This window comes from Elgaria multicarinata, chromosome 9 (genome assembly GCF_023053635.1).
Source record: "Elgaria multicarinata webbii isolate HBS135686 ecotype San Diego chromosome 9, rElgMul1.1.pri, whole genome shotgun sequence".
Classification (NCBI taxonomy): Eukaryota; Metazoa; Chordata; class Lepidosauria; order Squamata; family Anguidae; genus Elgaria; species Elgaria multicarinata.
This window is the reverse complement of record NC_086179.1, coordinates 41,374,563-41,401,927: the sequence shown is the minus strand read 5'-3', so window position 1 is coordinate 41,401,927 and position 27,365 is coordinate 41,374,563. Positions and strand designations below refer to the sequence as shown.

The window sequence follows — 27,365 nt, the reverse complement described above, 5'->3', positions numbered from 1 at the left end:
GTGTGGGTCCCGTAGGAAGATAAAGAGTAAACGATAAGCCTTGCCCTGTGATGGGGAGAGAGGATTTATAAATGTTTAATAAAGTTTGCTGTGGATGAGATCCTATTAATAAGCTTGAGTGGCCAAAGAGACAGGTATTGTGTTCGTTACTATAGCATCACCTAGCACAGGAGATGTGTGAGAGAGACAGTGGAAGAAAGCTGGGAAAGAGGATGAGTAAGTTATAGTGTGCTTTAGTTGGATGCACAGGCTGAAGCACCAGGTCTAGCATTATGAACCTCCAGGTGTAGTCTTTTGTGTTATCCTCTTCCTTTGAAGATTACCAGCCGTGGAACAACAATAGATTCAAAGCAAGGCTGCAGCAATTCTGCTTGTACTATTGGCAGTTGTTGGGAGACTCCATTGAAATTTTCACTCTGACCAATATTTTGGAGGATTACCACTCGTACTTGCCAGATCATCTAATCACTATCCTAGGCTAGAAGGAAGAAGGGGAAAAAAGGGCACTGAGGAAGACTACTCAATTCTGGGAAAAACTGAGGATGACAGCAAGCAAATGTTACATTAACGGATTTATTTAAAAAAGAAATCAAGATGCCTTTTGAGGTGTTTAATTCATTAAGGGAGAGATTTTTAAAGCCTGGGAAGGAAGAGGTGAAGAATACCGTTAGCGACTCTCTGGGGCACTTCCAAAGGTAATAGTCTGATGTAAACTTCCAAGATGGATTAGAATCAAAGAATGTTTAAATCTATATTTGGAAAGGAAAGTTGTAAGGGCAAGTGGATAAAAGCAGCATGTGCAGGGAGCTGTATTTCAGTAACAAGGCAGTAGAATGTTTAAAACACCATAAAATGTGTGCTACTAAACTGGGAAACAATTGTAAAATAGGCCACAATTCTGAACATGCTTACTATTGTAGATAAAATGTAGTTATAGTTGATTTAGTGCTAAATAATATCTCAAGAAAAGTACTATTGACTTTTAACATGTAAGATTTTGGTGATTTATATTTCTACTATGTTTTAGGAATAATAGTGAATATATAAGACATAACTCAAAAAGTTATATATGTAGTTTTAAACTACAATCAGCTGGAATTGAAAAATAATTAATAGGATTTGCACTTGGATACTTAATTCATTTAGCAAGATAATCCAACTTTAGTGGCTCTTAGTTCAGCACAAGTGTGCTTAGTATTGAAACCTGTATCAGTTTAAATACAAGGCTTGGATGTCTGTGTCTATTATTGCTTACATATTAAGAAGGGGTAACCATTTAACATTTCCTAAGAGAAGGACCATGTATATGAGTGGACAAAACTGCACAATATTTCTCTTAAATTTCAAATCCACCTAATTCCAGTGGGGTTGCTGTGTTTGCCTGTTGCAGCAAAAGCAGAGTCTTGTGGCTCCTTAAATATTAGCAAATCTATTATTAATCTCCCAGAAATATTAAAGATATTGTAGTCAGATGGTAGGTTTTTTTTAGCAGTCTGATTACAATTTTTGGTGTCATTTATTTTTGCAATCAGCAGAATTATATTTGCTGTAATAAGACACTATTCCCTTTATTTGTGCTAATTATATGCCACCCTATAACAAGAAGTACTCTGAGCGGCTTACAAAATCGTACAAAAGCACTAGCATGATACATATAGTACACTATTACAATCCATTTGGACTGCAAATCTATGCACACTTATCTGGGAGTAAGCACCATTGAAAACCACAGGATTTAGCTCTAAGTAATCATGCATAGTATTGTGTTGCTTCTATATCCTTAGTTGTTTATACATTCTAAATACACAGAAACATTGTTTGTAGTTTTCTGTATTTTCCTTGGCAGCACATAAATTCTTTTCCTGCTGCTATTAATAAACTATTGAATAAATACCAACAAACACATAATAGCACTGCAATATTGTTTTTTGAATTCTGATATAGGCAAAACTATAAACAAAGAACCCTTTCAAATATAACAGCTCACATGATATATTTCCACAATATGTCAGGTTAGGCAGATGGAACTTTAAGAAATAAAGTCTACATGGAAGTTATGTGTGAAATGAGCGTCATTTATGGTATGATGGTGCTTTGATTTGGTTAAGCGGTGGTCTTTTAAAGTAAGACTTCTCCCTATTGATAGTCTAAGGCATTAAGATTTGCTGTTAAGTGTAAGAACTGAGTTTCTACGATTATGAACATTTCCCACTTTTTCTTGGTAAATGACTTTACTAATTATTCAAGGAAATTAGGAACACTTCATGATTTTTCATACCCCAGAACCCTACAATAGCCCATGAGTTGCCAAGTAATACTAGTTCATATCAAGTTTGATATTTTCTGTTACACCTGAAAGATTATATATCCATGATTGATTGATAAAGCTATTTCCAGAAGTTAGAATAAGGACAGACCTTGGGCATTTTGGCATCTTGCAGAAATATTAAAATGGTGTGCAGTTCTCACTGAATAATTCTTTGCCTTGATGGTCTAAGGTCACCCACTGTATGATTTTCTAATGTCTGGTCCACTTCTAGTCAGCTAAGAAACCTTTGTTGGGTCTCCTTCTGTATCCCTTGTGCCAATGAACTGCATCTCCTACATGCACTTTGAGTCCTAGTAGACTGCTGCTGCTTCACCTTGATGCTGCAATGCTGAACACCTGGCTCAGGCCCTCTGCCTCTAGCATTGTCATCTGTAGCATTGAAGCCACATCTTGGGTTTGTTCCTGAGCAGTAAAAGGGCAAGCATCAAAGCATCTCTAGGAAAGGCAAGTCTCTCCCTTCTGCTGCAAAAGAATGACCCCATGAAGTGCTGCTGTAGGTAGCCACCTATGCTAAGGCCAGCTCTGCATAAAGCACTTAGGGCAGGATGGAATGGGGTGCTGTGCTCTTGCTGGTTCTGTTGCCCCCCTGCTGATTCCACTCTACAAGTGAGATCCACCACCTCCAAGAGCAAACACTCATTTCTGGAATGGGGCAGGTCAGTGGAGTTTGCATAAGGGAGCTCCGCCGATCTGTCCTGATCTTGAAACAAGCGTTTCTGCTAATTTCAGGGCTTCCTATAGGAGGCGATAAATCTACATTGCACAAGGGTGGATCTGGGAGGGGTTGCTTGTGCAACGGATTTGGTGGGAGGGGGCTCTTGAACAACAGCCTGGTTGGATACTGCCCATAGATTGAACTATTATTATTATTATTACTATTATTATTATTTATTTATATAGCACCATCAATGTACTGAGTAGTAATGAGGTACATTGTGTTTATTTATTGACAACTGTGCATTTAATAATTTTTAATTGTTTGAAGACATACTGTGTTTTAGGAATGCATTAAATTCCTATAACTAAATTTCATTGCAACTGTCCTGTAATGACTAGAAGTCTATCTAGCCCAGTATTGTTGACACTGGCCCAGTTTGCCTGATCACAGTTGGGGAAATAAGCCATGGTGACAGTCTGATGAGCATAATTACCCCTGGCAGCAGGGTTTATTGTGTCATTCGGACCCGGTGAGGGCGGCTTGTTGTGATTAACAAGCCACCCCAGAACCCTACAATAGCCCATGAGTTCTGAGTGGCTTGTTAACCACGGCAACAAGCCAAATCACTGGGTTCACGCAACACAACAAGCTGTGCTACTAAGGGTAGTTATGCAAACCACCTGCGGTGGCATGCAAACGGCTTAATTCTCTTGCGATCGTGCAAACCAAGGGCTTGTCTATTTGCTCTATATATTCCATCATGGCAGCGCAGTTGCAGCCCATTGTTTAAATGACGCAGCTGCCAAATCAAAGCTTTTCCCCATGAAGCAATACTACAAAGGAGAAAGATCTTGGAATTGTTGTAGATCGCAAGCTGAATATGAGCCAACAGTGCGATATGGCTGCAAGAAAGGTAAATGCTATTTTGGGCTGCATTAATAGAAGTACAGCTTCCAAATCACATGAGGTACTGGTTCCTCTCTATTCGGCCCTGGTTAGGCCTCATCTAGAGTATTGTGTCCAGTTCTGGGCTCCACAATTCAAGAAGGATGCAGACAAGCTGGAGCGTGTTCAGAAGAGGGCAACCAGGATGATCAGGGGTCTAGAAACAAAGCCCTATGAAGAGAGACTGAAAGAACTGGGCATGTTTAGCCTGGAGAAGAGAAGATTGAGGGGAGACATGATAGCACTCTTCAAATACTTAAAAGGTTGTCACACAGAGGAGGGCCAGGATCTCTTCTCGATCCTCCCAGAGTGCAGGACACGGAATAACGGGCTCAAGTTAAAGGAAGCCAGATTCCGGCTGGACATCAGGAAAAACATCCTGACTGTTAGAGCAGTACAACAATGGAATCAGTTACCTAGGGAGGTTGTGGGCTCTCCCACACTAGAGGCATTCAAGAGGCAGCTGGACAAGCATCTGTCAGGGATGCTTTAGGGTGGATTCCTGCATTGAGCAGGGGGTTGGACTAGATGGCCTTGTAGGCCCCTTCCAACTCTGCTATTCTATGATTCTATGAAATTGAGCTTTTTTGAAGTGTCGTTTTAACTTTTTAAATTGCTGGATGTCATCATGTTATTTCTTCATCTGTCAGTGGTGGCTTTGGTTTGGGTTAAGAAAGTGGGCAAAAGGAAGTAGGGAACATGATACATTTGCTTTAGATTGGTATCAATTTATTATGTGTGTTGGTAACATTCAATTTCATAACACTTTGCCTGTAGCATATTGGTCTCTCTGGTTCATGTGAATAATGTATTTTGTATTTTTCTGCCTTGATTTATTATAATTACTGAATGCTTAGACTATTGCATGTAGGCGTGGGGGGAGGAAATAGAGTGTTATTTTTCAAATTTTCAAAATAAAATAAAATTGGGGGAAGTGGGCATAGCTAGGGGTGGATCTCAGTGCAGGGTAAGCTTGGGAATGCAGGGCAGGGGGCGGGGAGGGGGGCAAACTTGACAAGCCTTGGAATGGCCGTCATGGCAATGTTAAACTCCAGGGAATGAAAGTAAGGACAGTTAAGATATATAACACCAAAATGAAATGCTATAGCAGGTTTTCAAAGTTGTGCAGAGTTGCCAGGGGAAAAAAGGCTTTTGTGGTTTTCCAGTCCCTCGATGTTTGCTCCCCATTCCCGCCATCTGACAACAGCACTGCCATTTTCCCCATCTGGAAGCCCACACTCATTCCTGCTGGGTAACTGTATTGATTCTGCTTCACAGCAGCTACAGAGTTTTCGGGGAATCGGCTAGCAAAGCAGCATAGGATAGATGCCCAAGTCACTGACGGGCAGTAGCTCTCCAAACTTTCCGACAGACATTTTTCCAGCCCTACCAGGAGATGCCAGGGATTGAACCAGGGATCTTCTGCATTTATCTTCCATTGAGCTGTGGCCCTCCTTAGGAACATGCTGTAGATTTGAGAGAGGAGTCCTACTTAACTTAGGCATAAAACACAGAGTTTTCTTTTCTTTTTTCTTCTTTTTCTTGTCTCTTCTCCTCACCCCATCTTTTTTTGTGCTGAAACATGCAATAGATTGGAAGCTCCTTAGAGTAGGGATCAGTCTTTTCCCTCCTTCTATTTTTCTGTACAGAGACAGTGCTATATAAATAATATAGTAGAACCACATCTTAAATAAGTAAAGCCTACTGATATTCTATACTTCCAAAAGTTCAACTTAAAAAAAAGAAGAAGACATTTCCACCAAGAATAAAAACACTTCTCTGAAGAATTGTGGATTGTTAACCATCAGCAGGAGCTTACTGGCAAACAACCATTTCTGACTAAGATTTATACTCCTTAAAGAGTTTTATTGTTTGTGTGTATGAAAAGAAAACTATATAATGATGCTTTGAAATTAAGCAAAATCTGGTTTGAAGCCTTTCCCAAACCACTCTGTCTCCCCTTATTTCTTACTTAACTACTGCATGCTACTAAGTACCGTATTTCTTCGATTGTAAGACACCATCAATTATAAGATGCACACTAATTTCAGTACCACCAACAGAAAAAAAAACCCTAAGACACACCCGTGATTCTAAGACACACCCCATTTTTAGAGAAGTTTATATGGGGGAAAAGTGCATCTTAGAATCGAAGAAATAGGGTATTAGTTGATTTCCACTATATGACAATGCCCAACCTCTCCTCTCTCCTCATACTAGTTTTGGTGCACGTAGCCTATCAAACCTCTGGTTGGAGATACAAGGGTGAATTTGCATGTATTTTAAATCAGGGGTAAGGAACCTCAGGCCTGGAGGCCAAATCCAAACTTCCAGGGGTTCCAATCCAGTCCTCTGGAGTTCCCCAGGCAGCTGTACCCCTTCCCCCCAACCACCATTTGTTTGGTGGCTTCTGGCTTTTGTGAAGAATTTTCGCCATTCTAAGCTACAATATGCTGGTATTTGGGGGTGGGGGAGTGGGGGTTGACCACATTGCTTTGGCCTTGCCCCCTTGGCCTTTGGCCTTGTCCAGCACTGGAATAAAGCCCTCAAGAAATTCAGTCCTCAAGCTGAAAGAGGTTCCCTCACCCATGTTTTAAAGAGAGTTGTACAAATGTTAAATAGACGCAATGATAGCAATGTGCTGTGCCATGTCTTTTGCGTAGAGTAGATTTTGTTTGGCTGAAGTGCATAATAAGTGGATTAAGAAGAGGCCTTGATCCTAGTAACCCCATCTGAATCTTCTCCTGAGCACTCTAGATGAAGGACTTTAGAAAACATGGGTTTCTAACAATGTCAAGCCTAGCAACAATGAAATATAACAATGTTACACAGATGACATAAAAAGTAATGCTTCAAAATGCTTATTTTACTCTTGCCTCCATATCCCTTTTCCCCAGGGATTACAGATTCCCATTCCAAAGGCTGTGGACCTTGGGAGGGTGTATCTGACAGCGAAGGCTTTGCTCTCCCCATTGGAGTGAAAAAAACCTGCAGAGTCTGCTTTCCAAGGTCACAAGAGTGACCGTGGATGACCACATAGATGTCACAAAGGGGCACTGTGGTGATTGATGTAGGGAGAGGAAAGGTCACAATCCTATCTAACAAGACAAGACGCTCAAGGAAAAAGGGATGGAGAGGGAAGAGGGGAAAATGTAGTCTTGCAGCAGGACTGGTGGAATGGCCCTGTTTCCCATCTCATTTCTCTGTTACAATCCGCTGGGGGTGACAAATGAAGGAGGAAGAGGAGCAATTATGGGGTGGTGGAATGGCCCCACTTTTCATATTTATATAACATGATCATGCTGTAACATGTTGAAGTTATATAAATAATTTTGAAATACTGAAAACATATAAGAAAAGCAATTTCTACCAGTGAATCTGTTCTTGGATCTCAAGAGGGTCCTTTGAGCTGGGCCTTGTGAATTGTTAATCTAACTTGGCACCATCTCTGAAAGTTCTGACTTCCTGAATCCGCTCCCAATGAACAGAGCTCCCAATTGCAGCTGCGGTAACCTCTCATCAAAGGCATGTCTAATTGAGGAGTAAAAAAATTAAGTATGGGGCCCATGTAATAAGTGAATATTTCTTTTGTTCTAAGAGGCGGTAGGCAGAACCACATGTTACTCTTAACCAAGAGTTCCAGAAGGCTCAGGGGCAGCCCAGCTGGCAACCTAAATATTTCTGTTCATCTTCTCACAGACTTTTTGCTATTGTACACAGAATTAATTAAGAAGCACCAATTATTCAAGGAAAGAAAAGGAAAACTGTATTTGAACAGATAAACGGATTAGAACCTAATTAGGGCTAGCCATGTATGGCCAAGAGCACTGTGGCTTCTGACAGATGTTCAAGGATTGCTATGCCAGGCAAGCTTTTCCTGCTGATGTATGTATGATGTCATGTGCATTTGCAATAACTGTCTATGCGCCTGGGATCCCACAGTCTCTTAAAACCATTTCTTCAGTTGTAAAGCAGACCAAGGCTTTGTGGCTGATAGTAGGATCTAAACACAGACATGTCTAAAGGTTAGGCATTCCTCAGCAATAACAACAATTCATTGCAATGCATGGGGATAAATGTCAAGTTCTACACCTAGGAAAAAGAAACCAAATGCACAGTTACAAGAAGGAGGAAACTTGGCTCAACAATACTACAAGTGAGAAGGATCTTGGAATTGTTGTAGATCACAAACTGAATATGAGCCAACAGTGTGATGTGGCTGCAAAAACAGCAAATGCTATTGGGGCTGCATTAATAGAAGTATAGTTTCCAATTTGTGCAAAGTACTGCTTCCCCTTTATTTGGTACTGGTTAGGCCTCATCTTGAGTGCTGCATCCAGTTCTGGGCACCACATTTCAAGAAGGATGCAGACAAGCTGGAGCGGGTTCAGAGGAGGGCAACGAGGATGATCAGGGGTCTGGAAACAAAGCCCTATGGAGAGAGACTGAAAGAACTGGGCATGTTTAACCTAGATAAGAGAAGACTGAGGGGAGACATGAAGCTCCATCTGATGAGCGTTTTATTGCATGCTTGTTACTGGGGTCTCATGGAGTTTGCTCAGTTCCCTCACATGATGTCGTCTGCCTCCCGTGCGCCTTCCACCCCTTCTGGCCTTCCTTGCGCAACAAAGAAAACCCCTCATTTAGTCCGATGTTTTTTTAAACTCGGAATTGTTGCTCTCTCCTGCTGTGTGCAGGAGAAGTAGCGCCATTAGAACAGCGGACTCAATGGGCCTCATGCTCATTGTGTACTTCCTCTTTTGAAAGAGGAAGTAACTGAGGAATGAAAACATGGGCGGAGAAGCAAAGGTACGGCGCGTGTTAACTCCCGGTGTGATGGAGCTTATGATATCACTCTTCAAATACTTGAAAGGTTGTCACACAGAGGAGGACCAGGATCTCTCCTCAATCATCCCAGAGTGCAGGACACGGAATAATGGGCTCAAATTACAGGAAGCCAGATTCCGGCTGGACATCAGAAAAAAACTTCCTGACTGTTAGAGCAGTATGACAATGGAACCGGTTACCTAGGGAGGTTGTGGGATCTCCCGCCCTAGAGGCATTCAAGAGGCATTCTGACAAGCCATCTGTCAGGTATGCTTTAAGGAGGATTCCTGCATTGAGCAGGGGGTTGGACTTGATGGCCTTATAGACCCCTTCCAACTCTACTATTCAGTGATTCTATGATTCTATGTGCTGCACTACACTGTTGACATTGCTGGATTTTTCTGGATTTTTTTAAATGACTACCTTGGGTTTTGGGTTTTTGGCTTTTAATACTTCTAGTTTGACTGGTTTAAAATTTATTGTTGTTGGCCTCATTGAGCTCTTCAAAAATATATATAAATGGCTTAAAGAAATACACGAAGGCCTCTGTTTAAATGAGACAGTCTAGATTTTAGTCAGTGGTCATAGATTCATACTGAATTTATCTAAAACATCCATTACTGTCTTCAAACCCTTGTTCCAAATTTAACCCACCCAAACTTCCTCTAGTTTAAGCCATTGCTCCCAGCGTCATCCTCATCAGTTAGGGTGAACAGTTGCTCCCACACTTCTTTCTAGCATCATTTTTCATCATTTGAAGACTGTCAGGATGTCTCCCTTAATTTAGTTTTCTCTGGACTAAGCACGCCTAGTTCCTTTAGCATCTCCTTTGAGTGCAATCCTATGCATGTTTAGACAGAAAGGTGTCTATAATTCTCAGCCAGCATGGGATTGTACCCTTATAAGATTTACCATCTAAACCATTGGTGGGGAACCTGCAGACCTCCAGATTTTGTTGGACTGCAACTCCCATCATCCCTGACCATTGGCCAAGTTGGCTGGGGCTGATGGGGGTTGGAGTTCAATACCATCTGGATGATCAGAGATTTTCCACCTTCTAATCATATTTGAACTTTTCTTCAGAAATATTTCCTCACTTCCTCATACTAGTTTAACTATCATGGTTTCCCTGCCAAAATTATTGAAATTGTAGTTTGGTAAGGGATGCGAATGATATTTTCAAGATACAAAAAGAACCTCATTTTCCAGGATTCCCTGTGGCATGAGAATGACCATTAAACCAGAAAAAGTCTGTAGTGTGAATCTAACCTGAGACTGGCCCTGTTCAGACGACACTCAGGGCTTTGTGGTTAGCTTAACCATGTTCATCTGTGGTTAACGCTAACCACATGTGGAACGCTAGCATATGACACAGTTAACCCTTTTGTGGTTAAGTTTTCCTTAACCACACGCTAGCCACAAACCGGTTAGTTGAGCACCTGAGTCCTCCAAATGATCTGCCCCATATCCCAGCAGTCCTAGCACTATGAGCCCTGGCAGTTGTGCTTGCCATTTTAGTGCAAGCAGCAATTTCACCAGCCATTACTGACATACCTTGGCCGATTTGATGAGCGATTCCTGTGCTTTCTGCTTCGCCATCAGCTGCTGTTTCAAACTGCAGAAGTTGTGTGGAGTCTATTTCGCGCCCCCCCCCAATGGTGCAACAGTGCCATTTTACTCCCATGGCAATAATAATCATAATCATAATAATAATAATAATAATAATAATAATAATAATTTTATTTCTTACCCGGCTCGATCAGAACAATAAATGTTAAAATACATAAAAGTGAATTAAAACATAATATACATTGTTAAAAAAATCCTAAAAACGTTCTAAAATCATCTTAAAATTCCACTGGATAGGCCTGCCAGAAGAGATCAGTCTTTAAAAGCTTTCTTGAATGCTAGTAGACTGTTAAGTTGATGAGTCTCCTCCAGCAGGCCATTCCACAGTCTGGGAGCAGCAGAAGAGAAAGTCCTCTGGGTAACAGTTGTTAATCCAGTCTTTGCTAGCTGAAGTAGATTTTTCCCAGAGGACCTGAGTGTGCAGGGTGGATTGTACAGGAGAAGGCAATCCTGCAGGCAGCTGGGACCCAAACCATGTAGGGCTTTAAAGGCAAAAACCAACACTTTATACTTCGCTCGGAAAGAGCCAGGGAAGAGATTTTAAAACTGGTGTGATATGATCATGCCTAGGTGTACCAGTCACCTAGCTCCAGCAGATGCTGTTGGCCATTTTGAGAAATACCCCATGCAATACGCTTTCTGTGGCCATTTTGAGTGGGTTGCCTTCTGAAATGCACACGTGACCCACGTCATCAAGCAGTGGCAATGCAAAAATCGGGGCATGAAAGGGGTAATGGCTCTTCCACGACGTAGGAAACACACCTGCTTCATATTGGGGAAGTGCTGGTGGGGTTTTAAAAAGTTCTGCAGTAAGCATGCACCGCTATGAAGAACTAATATCGCTCAAAAAACTAAGCCGAAACCATGAAATGGTGGCCTCACAGCGTATTGAAGTCAAGCAGCAGTCCAGAGCAGTGATAGAGCCTGCTGGCTAGAGCATCCTGGTCTAGTTAGGCGATTCTATACTGGAAGCTCTATTTTTTTGGCCCCTTAACCACAGACACGTGTCAGATGACACTTTTAGCCATGGTTAGTGCCGTTAACCCGGAAGCACATAGTTAGGCAAAACACATGTCAGAAGACACCGTTAACCATACACCTTATCAAAAAAACCTTAACCAGCATGGTTAATGTTGCCATCTGAACGGGGCCACTATAACTTCTGTAAAGGTTTTAAGATGACAAGGGTTTAGATCCATAATGTAATTTTTCAATACAAGTGCTCAGTCTTGAAACTTGTACTACATTGAATGGCAAAATGCCCTTCTCTTTTCTTTACCATCATTGTAACTGCAATAAATTCTCAGACATTTAGTCAATACAGGCTGGTGTGTGTGTGTGTGTGTGTGTGTGTGTGTGTGTGTGTGTGTGTGGGAACAGTTTCCAGGTCACAGGATGTGACATCATTGAATTGGTCATTTTACATTGTACTAACAGAAAACGTGGCTGCCATGTCTCATTCCAGAAATTTAAGCTTACAGTGTAAGAGACTGAAGACATGTGGTGTGCACTTATACAATGCTAAAAAAAAGAGGACAAATGAGGACACTGAGTTGCATAAAATTTAATAATTTATATGCACAGCTGCAAATTTAGAAATAGTTTCTATAATTTAAATAGAAAACTACAAATCTTGCCATAGCAGGGAACTAACCAATGACCTGAGTACCTGCTCAGTTTTCTGTCCACGTGTTGACTGTTGTTGGGCAACTTCAAGGCTCTCCCTTCTTCTGGTTCTTTATCTTTAAATTGGACTTGAACTGACAAGTAAGAGTATACCTTCAACCGTACTACAATTTACCAGGAACAGTTGCCATTGAAAGGCAACTGTAGTGGCTAACCAGTGTGTTATTCAAATATATACAGGCAACGTCGTTTAAGAATGTCTTTCTCCCTTATTTTACATGGTTTCAGAAAAATTGATGGAACCAACCTAGAAGAAGATAACATTGAATTGACTGAAGAAGGAAGACCTGTGCAAAGAGCAGACAAGCCTCCTTTATTTGATTGCTATTGCTGTGGACTACCTAAACGCTACATCATTGCTATAATGAGCGGCCTGGGATTTTGCATTTCTTTTGGAATTAGATGCAATCTTGGGGTTGCCATTGTGGAAATGGTTAACAACAACACAATCTATGTCAATGGAAAACCAGAGATTGAGGTAAGTAGGTCATATATTACTTGACGCAGAGAAATAACACCCTGCTTGGGCCAAGGTTTTATAAGAACTCTATAGAATAATTTGGATCTGAAAATGTGTTTTCTTTAATGGTGGTAAATATTTTTTCAGCTTTTCCTAATAGGTCAAATCTTCACTCAAGCTTCATGCTTGCGTGGAGATTTGAACTCAAAACACTCACACCACACTATGGAAAATTGGGGCTGCAGTCCAAGGCACACTTAGGAGTAAGTGCCATTGAACACAGTGGGACCTATTTCTGAGAAAAGATTCCTTAGATTGTACTGTAAATGTGATAAATATAGGACAGTCTTTCTCAACCTGGAGTCCTCCAGATGTTTTGGATCAACTCTCCTCACCCCAACCATGAGGTCCAAAACATCTGGAGGCACCTGGTTGGGGAAGGCTGATATAGGTCAATCATTAGCATGGGTGCAGAAAACATATGCCATGGGTTGGGAACCTGTGGCTCTCCAAGGGTTGTTCAACTACAATTCCCATCATCCTTGACTATTGGCCATGCTGGCTGGGCTTCATGGTTGCTGAAGTCCCACAACATTTGGAAGGGCACAGTTTCCCCACCCCTGACATGCATTTTGCCGGAGGAGCAAGCCAGCTACTTTAAACCAGCTTGCCTAGTAAAGCTTTCAAAAGATCTCTAGCTACGTTCTCCTTTCCTGTTTCCATTCTATGATTCTGGCCCAAGAGTATTTCAGTTGATGTCCCTCAAGGACTCAAAAGCTAATTCTGTTTAATGGGGCTTGTGTTGTGCATTAAAGTGAGGACAATGGTTAGCTGATAACATCCAGAAGGGATCCAGAAGGGATATATAGTGATCCTTAAGTAAGAATATTGGATTTAACTGACCTGCATCTCAGCTAGCTGATGAAAATTCAATTGCAAAGTGCCCCAGTCTTGTCAGATATGCTAGTTTTCATATCTTTTGGCAACTCAAAAATCCACAACATTTGGCTCAATTGTATCTGCACTGTTCAGGATTTTGCAACTGCATTGTTGCAATTTTGTGCAACAAAACATACCTTGCAAATACAACGTGTTAACTACATGTTACCATGTAAATGCTGTTTTATTTGTAGAAAGCACAATTCAACTGGGATCCAGAAACAGTAGGACTCATTCATGGCTCGTTTTTCTGGGGTTACATTGTTACACAAATTCCAGGAGGCTTCATTGCAAATAAACTAGCAGCTAACAGGTAAGAGAATTATTATTATTATTATTATTATTATTATTATTATTATTATTAATTTATTTATATAGCACCATCAACGTACATGGTGCTGTACAGAGTAAAACAGTAAATAGTAAGACTCTGCCGCATAGGCTTACAATCTAATAAAATCATAGTAAAACAATAAGGAGATAATATAATAAAGCAGTTAGGATAATATTATATCCTAATATATTAGCTAATATTGTACTTATCAGAATTGGTATTTCTAGAGCTCCATAGCTCTAGCAACTTATTACTGCTCTGTGGGTTTAAATAACCCACGATTTGACTGTGTGTTGTGTGAACCAGGTTAATGAATATGATGAATTTTGGGGGACATTAATAGGCAGTAGTAATATTAGAATTGAATTTAATCATTGTGTCTAATGTGAAGGTATGCTACTCCCTAAGAACATAAGACGAGCCATGCTGGATCAGACCAAGGATTCATCTAGTCCAGCCTTCTGTTCATACATTCGCCACCCAGCTGCCTGTAGGAAACCCACAATAGGACATGAGTGCAACAGCAGCCTGCTGATTATTAACCTAATGAAACTAAAGGCATTTCAGTTGTTCTAATCACCAGAGAACATAGTTCTGGTAAGGTCTGTGGAGGGATGTACAAAGATCCATCTTCCTAGCAGTAGTATTCTCAAAACAGAAAAAGACAAGCTCATCCACAGAGTGCTAGAAGGGACAGTGTTCATGTTGGGATATTTTTTGAGTTGAAACACTACTCAAATTCCCATTCATAAACCTGGCCAGTCCTTCAGCCAATTTGGGGCATTGCTCAGGGCAGCGGCTATATCCAACAGGACTGAAATAATGACAGTTGAAATATTCTGTGGCCGTTGGCAGTGATTGGTGTTGTGTTGGATCGCCTATGGCTATGTTATAGGACCTGAGATCAAACTTAGGTCATTCAGATATCCATGTTTACAGTGCATCTGCTTCTTTTCGTAGGTTAACAGTTGCAGACATTTGACCATAGTTTCTTTATTAACAATCATAGGATAGTGTCCTAAGACACTAAAAATAACTTGGCCTTATGTTCTCTTATGGCAACAGCAAAAAGAAAGTTAAACTGTTTGAAATAAGAATGTATTATAAGGCTGTTATTGGGTTGTAAAAGAATGGGGAACAGGATACATGTGAATGTTGTCTTTCAAAAATAGAGTACTGTTGGGTAAAGTCATACATATTTGAAGAATTGATTTCATGTTGGCAGCTGCTCATTAGTTGTCGATGGTGGTAAGGGAAATATACACAATGTGAACAAATTAAAAATAGTAAGCTATTTTTAGGGTGCTTCCCACACACAACTTGATACCTACATGGAAGACATTTTGAAAACTCCATGAGGATGTTATGTGTAATGCCCATACATTCACATGTTTTTTTTTCCTATTGCATGTACATTTAGAATGTATCATGCATGTATTAGGAAACTACGGCAAAATAACAGTCCAATACAAGATAATTACAAGTCTTAATATTACTCATCTTGTACAGAAAATTACCCATCTGCTGCCTCTTTTCATGCAATGCAACCAAATTGATTAATTTCATCATCTGAAAAGTTCTCTATTTATTAAGTGTTCAGAAGAACATGGATGCTGAAACCTCTTCTGTCTCTGAGCTATTGCAATCTTATCTGCTATCACATTTTTTTTTTTACAATAATATTTTCTAACTGGTGCAGAATTTCCTTTGAAAATAGAAAGATCATCATTGTGGCTTGCTGATTCCTCAAATTACTAAAGCACATGCTCAGTTCTCTATGGATTCAGAAGGATTTTATCTATGTTAAGATAGCATTTTGCACTCGTTTTATGAAGCAGCCTTATGACAGGTCAGACTGTTTGGCCAGTATTGAGTATTCTGACTGACAGTGGCTCTTTGTGGCTTAGGCAGAAGCCTTTTCCATCACCAGCTTCTAATTGGAGATGCCAAGGGTTTAAAAATGTGGACCTTCTGGGTCCAAACAATGTGCTATATAAAGGCTGTCCATTTACATACAGACTTGTAAATTGTTCAGCATTTTTAGAGTCTTGAGCAAGAACACTTAATTTTGAAGTTTGCAGGATTGTTCAGCTACTCAGAAGACCAAATACATATGTATATTCAACATGAGTTGGCAGCAAAAAAAAATATTTACCTTTGATCTATGCAAGAAAAGTTTTATTGAAATCCAATCCAAGTAACTCTGATGTATATGTGTATGTCTGCATGAACATTTCACAAATTTACCCGGGATCACCATTTGGGAACATTCAGTCTAAAAGAGGAGAAACTTTCTAATAAGCATATTTAAACATAATCCAAACATTATACAATAATTTAATTAAGTCAGTGTCTTTACACAAAGGCATTAAAAATGATGTAATTCCTTTTCCTTTGGTTTCATGAATGACATGGTCTTACTACACAAGGCTTTCTCATTTTTACAGAGCAAAAACATGCATTTATTTACTTCCCTTTATACTAAAGTTTACAATAAAGTTGATGTTGCTAATTTTCTTCATGTATTTGGAGGAATCTCAGTTTACTTTGTCATCTCAGCAATTTTCCAATTTTTTCCTGCCATTCTGTGGATGTAAGTAGTTTTTCAGGTTTAAATGTAACTAGGAACTTTGTTGCTTTCAACAAATTTAAGGTTACAGCTTGCTATTCTTTGACTGCAGAATGCCAATATATCTGAACAAGATATTTATAAGAGATAGTATAATTTGTTATTAATTTTACTGCATATAACGGTTTTCTCTCTCTCGTCAAAATGGCACAACCAAACATGCATAATGAAAAGGCCATTGGGTTACCACCATGTCATTATTATGGCATACACACACACACACACACACACACATACACACATGCTTAAAGCAGATTGGGATGAAGTACCAAATGTATAAGAACCTAAGAAGTGCCCTGATGCTGGTTCAGACCGAGGGTCCATCTAATCCAGCGCTCTGTTCACACAGTGGCCAACCAGCCATCGGCCAGGGACCAACAAAGAAGGATATGGTGCAACTGCACCCTCCCACCCACGTTCCCCAGCAACTGGTGCACACGGGCTTACTGCTTCGGTTACTGGAAGTAGCACATAACCATCAAGGCTAGTAGCCACTGATAGCCTTCTCCTCCAGGAATTTATCCAATCCCCTTTAAAGCCATCCAAATTGGTAGCCATCACTACATCTTGTGGTATATATTACATTATAGTGAATATATATATATATATATATATATATATATATATATATATATGAAGATGTATGCATGCTGACAAAGCTGGACCTAATTTGAATATTTGGGTATCCACGTATCTTCAGCTATTACCAGTTTTCTTCCATTTTTAAAATAAATTCCTTACTAAGAACTGGACAAAGCAATCCTATATACCTATTATTCCAGGGTCCCGTCCCTCCAATGCACATTTCCCTAAAAGTGTTCCTTGTCATGCTTTAGTCTATGGAGGAAAAGTGTGCATTTGGGTATGCATTTTCAAAAAATGCACAATTTTCCTGTTCAAATGAAAAGAAAAACATTGTAATTGAAAATGGGATTGGGTTTTAAGGTGAAACTCAGAAAAGGTCAACAAGCTCAAGCCTTGCTGATTCTCCCACCCCTGTGCTGCTCAATATTTGGCATCATCCATATATCATCATCATCATCATCATCATCATCATCATCATCATCAAATTGTGCTCTCTCTCCCCCCCTCTCCCTACAGGGTATTTGGAGCAGCTATTTTCCTAACTTCCACACTAAACATGTTCATTCCTGCAGCTGCCAGGGTACATTATGGCTGTGTTATGTTTGTAAGAATTTTACAAGGACTCGTAGAGGTAGGCATCCAATGTATTTGTCTTTTTATACTTGTTATTAGCCCAAGCGTTAATTATTTGAATGCAAACAATACACATGTTGGAATGAAATTTTGTCCATCAATCCAGCAATTTTATCTCTTTTGTTAATACCCTGGTTTCCCAACAGTCAGCTGTTAATTAATTTAAAGTACTTGGAAGGTAGCTAATTTAGGATGGTCCAGTTGAAGTAGAAGGGTTTGTTATTTATTAGATATCTATGTATTTATTGCACAAATTTGTATACACTTTCCAATAAAATAATCAAAGTGATTAACGTAACATAAAATACAATACAATAATCACTGCTCAACAATATGACTATACCAGTTGGTGCACACGTCAGGGAAAGCCTGCATAAATAGTTCTAATATGGCAAGTTTTATAGCACAATCTGTTACATGTTTACTCAGAAGTAAGTACTACTGAGCTAAGTAGGGCTCATTCCTTGTATGTTTAGGATTGCATTCTTAGTCCTTCATGTCCCAAGTTGTTAAATCACAAGTTGTCTGGGAAAATATAGAAAGCAAGATGGTATTCAATATTACCACAAAGGGGCACTATTTCAAGATCCTGTCAGCTACCAGAATACTGAGGGGACGGTTGATTTTGTGCTGACACCTACCTTTAAAAATAGTTCTAGAGTGTCTTAACCTGCTTATGAATGTTTCCTGTTTACCTTGTATTTTTGGTGACTATGACCAAAAATACATGGATGTCATAGGAGTGAATATAAATGGGACACAAGGTTATGGGCCTACTTAACATTTTAGTACAAACATTTAGTACAAACATTATAACATTTAGTATAAAAAGTAGAATACACATTGCATACACATGCAATGTGTATTCAGAAGAAAGTCTATTGAGTTCAGTAAGATTTGCTCCCTAGCAAATGTATTTAGTATTACAGACAAACAGTGCTGGTGAAATATGCTAGCAATGTAGCCAATACATTCATTAATTCCGTAGCTTTGTGACTTCTCAAGGTGAGAGAAAGTAGAGCCTCAGGTAAACATTTCAGCAAATAGGCAGGTTCATATGGGAGAAGATGGTCCTTCAGGTATCTAAGTTTTTCACCCCTTTGTCCCACTGAGTGAGCTTCATGAGTGGGGCAGGACCTTCAATTTGATTAGAGGCTGTTGCACAATACCCCTACAGATAATATGATACCAGACCTGCTTTGATATATCAGAAAATGTCTGTGGAGCCTACATAAAGTTAAGGTTTCTTTACACAAGGATTTTATTGTGCACTTGTGGTGGGCCACTCACGAAAGTTTGCAGGTCCTCTTCACCATGTTGTCAAGTGCCTCTCCAATCATTTTTCAGCTTTATTCTGCCATTTTTTAAACTCACTGAAAATGCAGTAAAATATATATAAACTGCCATCAAAGAAGTGGTGTATTTATGGAATTGTGCAATGTTGTGTCATATTGCACCGCCATGAAACATACGGAGCTTGCCCACATAGAAAATTCCCCCCCCCCCCATGGGGCGGGGAACTGCATGTATTGTGGCAATTGTCGTCTCATGAAGACTCAGGTAGACCAAGCCCCAGTAAAGGTGTGGGATTTTTTTGCTTATGTAAAGAAGCTCTTACTCAGTGAGAGGGCTGGGTTGTTAAATGGAATATTCAAAGGGACATTTAGCAATATTTGTATGTAGGGAAGTCACCTCACTACTGAACCACTGTTTTCCTTAATCCTGCCTCAATGGCACCTGATCCTATACATGTTTACTTGGAAGCAAGCTTCTTTGTACTTAATCAGGTTTATTTTCTTGTAACTATGCATGGAACTGCTGCCTTGAAAGGTTAAAAAAAGTTCAGTTAGTTAAAGAGAACAAAAAGTTCTGTACACAAGCGAGGATGTTAAATAGAAATTGAATGCTATGCATAAAATATTTTCTAGGGCGTGACCTACCCAGCATGCCATGGTATGTGGAGTAAATGGGCTCCTCCGTTGGAAAGAAGCAGGCTAGCAACCACATCTTTTTGTGGTAAGTTTACTGGTTTTGAGAGATTACTATGGATTAAAATTTATTTATTTATTTATTTGATTTTTATACCACCCAATAGCCGAAGCTCTCTGGGCAGTTCACAAAAATTAAAACCACAATAAAACACCCAACAGGTTAAAAACACAATTATGAAATACAGTATAAAAAGCGCAACCAGGATAAAACCACACAGCAAAATTGATATAAGGTTAAAATACAGAGTTAAAACAGTAAAATTTAAATTTAAGTTAAAATTAAGTGTTAAAATACTGAGTGAATAAAAAGGTCTTCAGCTGGCGACGAAAGCAGTACAGTGTAGGCGCCAGGCGGACCTCTCTGGGGAGCTCGTTCCACAACCGGGGTGCCACAGCGGAGAAAGCCCTCCTCCTAGTAGCCACCTGCCTCACTTCCTTTGGCAGGGGCTCACGGAGAAGGGCCCCTGTAGATGATCTTAAGGTCCGAGTAGGTACATATGGGAGGAGGCGTTCCTTCAAATAACCTGGCCCCAAACCATTTAGGGCTTTAAATGTCAATACCAGCACTTTGAATTGGGCCCGGACCTGGACTGGCAGCCAATGAAGCTGGAAAAAACCACAATGTCAATTTTTCAAAATTATAGGTCTCCAATTATTCATCAGTGGAGGGTCTCTGACAATTACCCAGTTCAGGTATTGAAAGGCACGATCTCATTCCCAGAGGAACTCTCCTAAATTTTTTGATACATGCCCTCTCATTGGTTTCTTTCAAAATGGAGTCTAGGGTAAAATTCTTACCTGTCATATCTCATTTCAGCAGGAATTGTTTTCGCTTTCTTTCCCCGTATAACAGCAATTGGAATCATAAAATAAATTAGAAGAATCCCTTGATTTTTTTTCTCTAGCTAAATGCCTCTAAATTTTAACTTTCTATATTTCATTAGCAATTCCAATTTTTCCTGGGGTCTTTATCACTCATCTACATACTCACAGCAAGCAGATATTTATATTCAAACATTTAGTTTCTCTCTCTTTGTCTCTCAGTGCATTTCTGCTTGCAGATTACATCAGAAAAGCAATGATTTTATAGTGCTAGGAGCTTTCTGTCTGGAAGCATCCCCTGTTCATTCACTCTTGCCTCCTTCTGTCTCTGTTGGCGGTCTCCTCCTAGTACATTTTTATGCCCTTTTGGAGTTTGGGCTGCTTGCCTCTTATAGTGCTTTCCTTTATTTATTTATTTATTTATTTATTTATTTGTTATACTCTTATGCCCCTGTTTATTTGCATACAGACTGAATATTATACTGGGTGTGTGGCTAGTAAACAAAAATCTTTTTCTTTTATTAACAAATTTACTGTATTTGGTTTAGTTAATGCTTTTGGGTCACACTACACACCTGAAGCATGGGTAATTGCAAGTTAAACTGATTTGCTGATGAATTATTCCGAGGGCAGCTCACAGTGAAATGTTCTCAACATGCCCAATGGTGGTTCATACACAGGTTAATGTTCATTAACAAAGTTTGAACTAAGGTCAAATGAGGAAAAGAAGAACACCTGAGTCTGTTCATCCCTCAGAATAATTCATTAGCAACAACTGCTAAATGCCATCCTAGAATTTCATGGCTTGTCTGTATGAGTTCTCAATAGGCTCCAAATACCAGTTATTTTTCTTGAGTATTTTATCGTGGACATCCTTTTTCTCACTAAGTTAATTGACTAATACTCCTTGAATTGTGTTTTCCTGATTTCTTACATTTTTACAGTACTATAGAGTGACCATTTTCAGAAAAGGGTTCCTTCTCTTTAAGAACTCAGAAGATGACATTCCACAGGTGCAAGTTCTTTCATAACAATCCTTCAGTGAAGAACTTTGCCTGCTGAATGTTGTTGAGCTTCAAAATTCTTGAAGAGATAAAAACTCTGGGTTAAATTGAACTAAAGTCCTACTTAGAATTGACCCATTGAAATGAATGGGATTTAAGTCCCATTCATTTCAATGGGTCTACCCTAAGCAGGACTTTAGTTGGTTTCTACGCTCTGTCTCTTTGGTAATGTATTTACCCTGTCCACAATACTGAAAACTGATCTGGAGTTGGATTTGGAGTGCTAACTCTCTGTGAGACATACTCTTTGGTTTGCAGACTGCTAATAATGAAGAAGAAACCTCAGATGTGTTTGGGATTATGTAAAGTTTTCCAACCCAGGATAGGAGAGTTGCCCATGGAAAAGCTAAAAGCTGTTTGTTGGTTGTGCTCAAAGGAATCAGTAACTTTTAGTTAGTATTTATTTATTTATTTATTTATTACATTTCTATACCGCCCAATAGCCGAAGCTCTCTGGGCGGTTCACAAAAATTAAAACCATAATAAAACAACCAACATGTTAATTCAAGGAGTAATTCAAGGAGATATCATGCCATCCAACCAAGTGAAGAGGGCTGCTATTTTCCGATACTGAGAGGGCTCCTGTACTTTACACAATGATTGGATGCAGTCACTAGGAGTAGGACCTTTGCAATAGCAGTACTGATGCTCTGGAACTCCCTTCTGAGAGATGTTCACACAGCTTCCTCCTTATCATTCCAAAGATATGTGAAAGCCTTTTCAGAAAGCATTAGCACTGAGAATTGTCTGGTCCTTTGATGCAGCTGCTCTATTTACTGTTATTTTTTGTGAACTAACTATATTAATGAATGCCAATTGGCTGGATGTGTTGGAACACGGTTGTTGACCCAAATACACATGCTTTTATTCTACAGGTTCTTATGCTGGGGCAGTGGTTGCCATGCCACTAGCAGGTGTATTAGTACAATACATAGGATGGCCATCTGTCTTTTATATATATGGTAAGTTGCCCAGTGAACAAAAATTGAATACCGTTAAATATAATAGAGTTCTAAACCATTTTAGTTCTGGTAATACTTCCCTTTTCAACAGGGAAGTTTCATTATTTGAAATTTATGACAAATGTATACAGTCAACATTATGCTAGCAGAAAAATTACAAGAATTGATGTTGTCTCACTAGCGGATGCATAACTGCTATCTAAACTAGTGGAATTAGTGTAAGCAACACCTAGTCTAATGAAGTTGTAATAAGTTGTACAAAATCTTGTGCAATGATTTGTGAAAGAGCTTGTGCAATGGCTTGCACAATAGTTTGTGCAAGAGGAGTCAAAGCATTAGATGTGACACTTGAATAAGGATAAAAATGTGGTTTCCACAAGTGGTAGAAGCTTTATGCTAGCTAGATGACACCATTGTGTACAACCCAACATGCCTAAATAGCAGCCTTTAAAATATTTAAAATTATTTTATATTTTTGTATGCAAATAGTTTTGTATTATATAATTGTAATGTATTTTTAGATTTAATTTTTGTAAACTGCTCTTCTGTACCACTATTGAATGAATATTGTGGAAATTATTGTCAAACGGTTTGACGGTTCTATGATTCTATGATTTTTACATAATTTGTTGAAAAATAAGGCATGAAGTACTTTTGAGAAGTTTCAATACCCTCCTGTTTTCCTACCTTTACAGGAATGTTTGGGATTATCTGGTACATGTTCTGGCTTTTGCATGCCTATGAGAGTCCAGCAGTTCATCCAACAATAACTGCTGAGGAAAAAACGTACATAGAAACAAGTATAGGAGGAGCCAATTTAGTCAGTGCCAGTGTAAGTTAAACTTACTAATATTATTTCTTTCTGGTTATTTCCTCTTGGCAATTGATTCATTGTCCATAATTTGTCACAATAAATGTAATTTCAAATAGAAGGATTTGCCACAATAAATGTAATTTCACATCTGACCATCTGTGTAGCTTCTAATGTGTTTAGGGGCCTTCACACAGAGCTTATGTAATGTGATCAAGATCAGTTACTCGCTGAAGTTTGCAGGTCCTTTGCATGAAGTCGTTATCCTTTGGTATCTCTCCTGCCATTTTTAGCTTTATTCTGCCATGATTTAATTGACTAAAAATGCAGTAAGGAATATACACCACCATCAAAGAGCTGGTGTATTTCCAGGATAGTGCAATATTGCTGCAGTGTTGTGGCACTATCTGCTGGCTGTAAAAATGGAATATATGGAACTCTTGCCTCATTGCACAAGACTTGAAATCTCTGTTACATTCCAGCCATTCTAAGACTTTCCCAATCTCTCTTCTAGAGATTTAGTACGCCATGGAAGCAGTTTTTCACTTCAATGCCAGTTTATGCAATCATTGTGGCAAACTTTTGCAGAAGCTGGACTTTCTACTTACTGCTTATAAGTCAGCCTGCATACTTTGAAGAGGTCTTTGGATTTGCAATAAGTAAGGTAAATATATGAACCCAAGTACTTTCTCTAAAGGACTGATGATAAAGTGTGGAGTGTTTCTAAGCTTCCCTTGAGATCAGTGAGGTTGAGGATCTCCAGATACAGGTATATTTGTCTTTTCCATTAGTAACATTCAGTGTTATATGTGCACTTGCTGGATTGGATCCCACTTGCACAAATGGGTTTTGCTGGTTTTATTTATGTTATTATAATGTGTATCCCACCCTCTTTCTATACAGGATGCCAAAGGTAGCTAAGTCACAATAAAGCCACAGTCTCTATATAACAAAATAAAATTATTACCACCTATTTTCATCACCACTCCAGCTTCATCCCCCCCCAATGCTGTGCTGTTTACCATTCTTGGAACTTCCTCAATCCTCCAGAGTGCCCTTTCAGAAGAGTGTAAATACTGCACTGGAAAGGGAATGGGAAAGCTCTGTTAAGGGAGTTGAACTCCACTTGCAGTTTTTTCAATGTAAATAATATATATTCATTTTTGAAAATTCACAGTAGGTTATACAGTGTTCTCAGCAGTCTCCCAGCAAGGTACTTATCAAAACCACCTGTACTTAACTTCATTGTCATGTGCTACCAAACCATTCACTGGATTTGTTTGATTGGATGAACAGGGGAAATATACCAAATCTCTTATGGTCACAGATGCATGCATGTACCTAAAAATGTGCTTCCATAGAGTTGTGTGCATTTTCTTTCAGGTTGGCCTTTTGTCTGCAGTTCCTCATATGGTCATGACCATTATTGTGCCCATTGGAGGCCAGCTAGCTGACTTTTTACGAAGCAGAAGAATTTTAACAACTACCGCAGTAAGAAAAATCATGAACTGTGGAGGTATGGTTAGATTTTGTAGATAAAATATTTGAATTATGTATTACTAGCTAATATAGAAATCTGCTTTGCTGGTAACAAAGTGGAAATAATATAACCAAATAAACTGTAGCATTTCAATCCATTTTGAAAGTTTTCTTCTGATAGGCAGTGCAGAAATATTTAAATATTTGCAGAAGGGTTGTAGATCAAATGAGCCCAGGTTTGGTCTCTGGCATTTCCAGCTAGGGACAAGGAAGACTTTGATCTGAAACCCAGGAGAGTTTCTGCCAGTCAGTATAGACAGAATTGAACTAGCTGGACCAGTTGTCTGACTTGATATAAGAAAGCTTCCTTAATTTACAAGTTTCTCTAATACAAATCCCCCTAGCTACCGCCTTCATTGTATCCCACAATACTGGTGGGGGACATTCCCCATTATCATTAATTTCCTATAACTCTTGTAACTCTCTCCCCATCTTCCCCGCTACCTTTTCATATTTTAATATTCTACTATTTAACTTCCATCTATTAGCTTCTCTGTAGTCCCTCTTCACCTTAAAATCCATGTTTACCAGTGCATGGTCAGTTACTTTAATTACCCCTACCTCTGTGTTGCAAACTTTTATTGCTAACTCTTTTGAGACAAAAATGTAATCTATCCTTGAAAAGGTTCTATAAACTGGTGAGTAAAAAGTGTACCCAGCTTCCCCCCACTCTCATTGTTCACCAAACATCTGTTAAATCCTTTTCCTTTATCATTTTATTTAAACTTGTAATATTATTCCTTCTTTCTCGGGTGGTGGGGTTTGACTTATCTAAAATGTTATCCATCACCATATTAAAATCTCCAGCCAATATTACATGCCCTTTTTTATTTCCTCCATTTCTCTGAATACTTCCCTATAGAAATCACTTTGCTTCTCATTAGGGGCATAAATATTAACTAAAGTGTAATACTCCCCTGCCATTTGCCCCTGTATCATAACATATCTCCCTTTCCCATCCCTTTTACTCTTTAGTACACTAAATCCACATTTCTTCGAGATAATTATAGCTACACCTTTTTTTAAGTCCCCAATGACTTCTTATACAACATTGACCACTTTAACCTTAATTCATTTAATCCTTCTTTAGCCTGATGTGTTTCTTGTAGAAAGATAAAATTGGCCCCATCTTTGTTTAGCAGCTGCTCTATTCTCTTTCTCTTTACAACTGCCCCTAGCCTTTTCACATTGAGTGTTGAGATACGTACTTTCTTATCCATAATGTGTTTGTTTTACTCTTTGTAGATCCCTTGTGCACACCCACATGAACAACACAACTAACTTAAACTTAAACTAACTAACAAAGATTTTATTCCCTCCCCTCCCCTTCTCTCCCCCAATTCCTCTCCCTCCCCTCCCCCTCTCTTCTCTTCTATTCTATTACACATGCAATTTGGGCTTATTTGTTTATTTATTTATTTATTACATTTCTATACCGCCCAATAGCCGGAGCTCTCTGGGCGGTTCACAAAAATTAAAAAGGGCCTGCTGTCCTTCTTATGAACAAAGGTTCTAGGTTTACTTTCTAGGAAATATGTGTTCTTGCTGAACAAATGTCTATCTCAAATTCTAATGCAAATATTAGTTTTACTGTCTGAGAATGTTTATTCTCACTTAAATTTAGTCCTTTTGCTCGGCATTCCTTACATATTTGTTTTTTTAAAGGAGCTATCAAACCAAGAAGGTACATTTTATTATCATTCATTTATTAATAAGAATTGCTGCCTTCTTGTACCTTTAACAGCACAATGAGTGTCTCTGCCACTTAAAAAGGTAACAATAGTACTGCAGCCCTGTTTACTTTGAAATGGCTACACATATGCATTTTATTTTAGGACCCTGATCAACTAATTTTTCTATTTTTTTTAAAGAGAAAAGAGCCATCAATTTTTACAGTATTCATATCAGAAACAAAATGACACTTAGTTCATAATAACAATCCTCTGACTTAGAAATAACCCTGTATAAAATGGCACAAAGTATTAATGGTATAAAGAGGCATGGGCACTATCATGCATCTAAGGTTGTTGAGATCATCCTTGTAGATTATGAGTCACATCAGAGCAGTAGATACCTACTGTCTTAAAAACTGATTCAATCATTCCTTAAAATATCTTCGAGTACATATAGGAAGATTATTGCATGATCATTGTACATGCTGTACTTTTGGAGCTATTACTGGAGTAGGACTTACTCTGATCAGAGATTAGCCTCAGAAGCATCAGTGCTCAGTCTTGAAACAGGTGAATGGGGCCGTTTCTACACCTGCCTCTCCCCCCCCCCCGGGATCATCCCTGTGCATGCAAATGACACACAGGGGATCCTGGGAGCAGGCTGGGACGATTTCCTGGGATAATCCTTAGGTGTAGAAAGGGCCTGGGTCTTAATGTTTGTGACAAAAGCATGGGTATTTCCTGTTAAAGATTGGCTGCTTTTCTAGACACTGCTATAGGAATACAGGATGAGATTCACTTATTCAACAATTGTTCCATTATACTCTCCATTTTTGGGACTTAAATGTC

The 27,365-nt window shown here is 39.1% G+C and overlaps 1 protein-coding gene across 2 annotated transcripts in view; it reads left to right on the top strand.

Moving 5' to 3' along the window:
• Positions 1–594: 594 nt before the first annotated feature.
• Positions 595–27,365, top strand: part of SLC17A8 (solute carrier family 17 member 8) — a 30,200-nt gene continuing 3,429 nt past the window's right edge. The window contains exons 1-9 of one of the 2 annotated variants that reach the window (XM_063133732.1): positions 595–695; positions 12,303–12,552; positions 13,668–13,786; positions 17,538–17,652; positions 19,583–19,670; positions 22,407–22,493; positions 23,189–23,325; positions 23,819–23,968; positions 24,688–24,820. In XM_063133732.1, coding sequence (XP_062989802.1) covers positions 595–695; positions 12,303–12,552; positions 13,668–13,786; positions 17,538–17,652; positions 19,583–19,670; positions 22,407–22,493; positions 23,189–23,325; positions 23,819–23,968; positions 24,688–24,820 — 1,180 coding nt within the window. The remainder of the gene's footprint in view (positions 696–12,302; positions 12,553–13,667; positions 13,787–17,537; positions 17,653–19,582; positions 19,671–22,406; positions 22,494–23,188; positions 23,326–23,818; positions 23,969–24,687; positions 24,821–27,365) is intronic. The other variant, XM_063133733.1, reaches the window with a different exon arrangement.